General features: G+C 48.1%; 1 protein-coding gene across 1 annotated transcript in view; it reads left to right on the forward strand.

Annotated features, from left to right (window-relative positions):
• Window positions 1-265: 265 nt before the first annotated feature.
• Window positions 266-343, forward strand: part of LOC104272009 (serine/threonine-protein kinase H1-like) — a gene marked incomplete at its 3' end in the record, with an annotated part of 761 nt that continues 683 nt past the window's right edge. The window contains 1 exon segment of the mRNA XM_009866877.1: window positions 266-342. Within this exon segment, the coding sequence (XP_009865179.1) occupies window positions 266-342 (77 nt within the window).

Below are 343 nucleotides of genomic sequence, written 5' to 3' on the forward strand. Positions count from 1 at the left end.
CATGTTCAGGGCTTTGGCTTGAGTATCTCAGAGGGCTTTGCCAGCCTCAATAGATCTGGGATTCTCTGTAGTGTAGTTCCATAAAAACACCAAATTCTTCATTTGTGAAGTTTATGGGTTTTTTTTTTTACCCGCAGTTTGAAACTCTGCTACCTCGATGCCTGTTTATTTACTTCTTCTTTTTCCTAAGGTTCAACTGCGGGAATTGCCCCGGCTGCGGTCGCCCTGGGAAAATGCCTTGACGGGGAATTAACACCGTTCAGGGATGGGCTGTGGGACAAGCAAAGTGCTTCCCGAGCCCCCCAAAGACGTGCAGCTGGACCTGGTGAAAAAAGTCGAGCCT

This window comes from Apaloderma vittatum, unplaced genomic scaffold (genome assembly GCF_000703405.1).
Source record: "Apaloderma vittatum isolate BGI_N311 unplaced genomic scaffold, ASM70340v1 scaffold36563, whole genome shotgun sequence".
Taxonomy (NCBI): Eukaryota; Metazoa; Chordata; class Aves; order Trogoniformes; family Trogonidae; genus Apaloderma; species Apaloderma vittatum.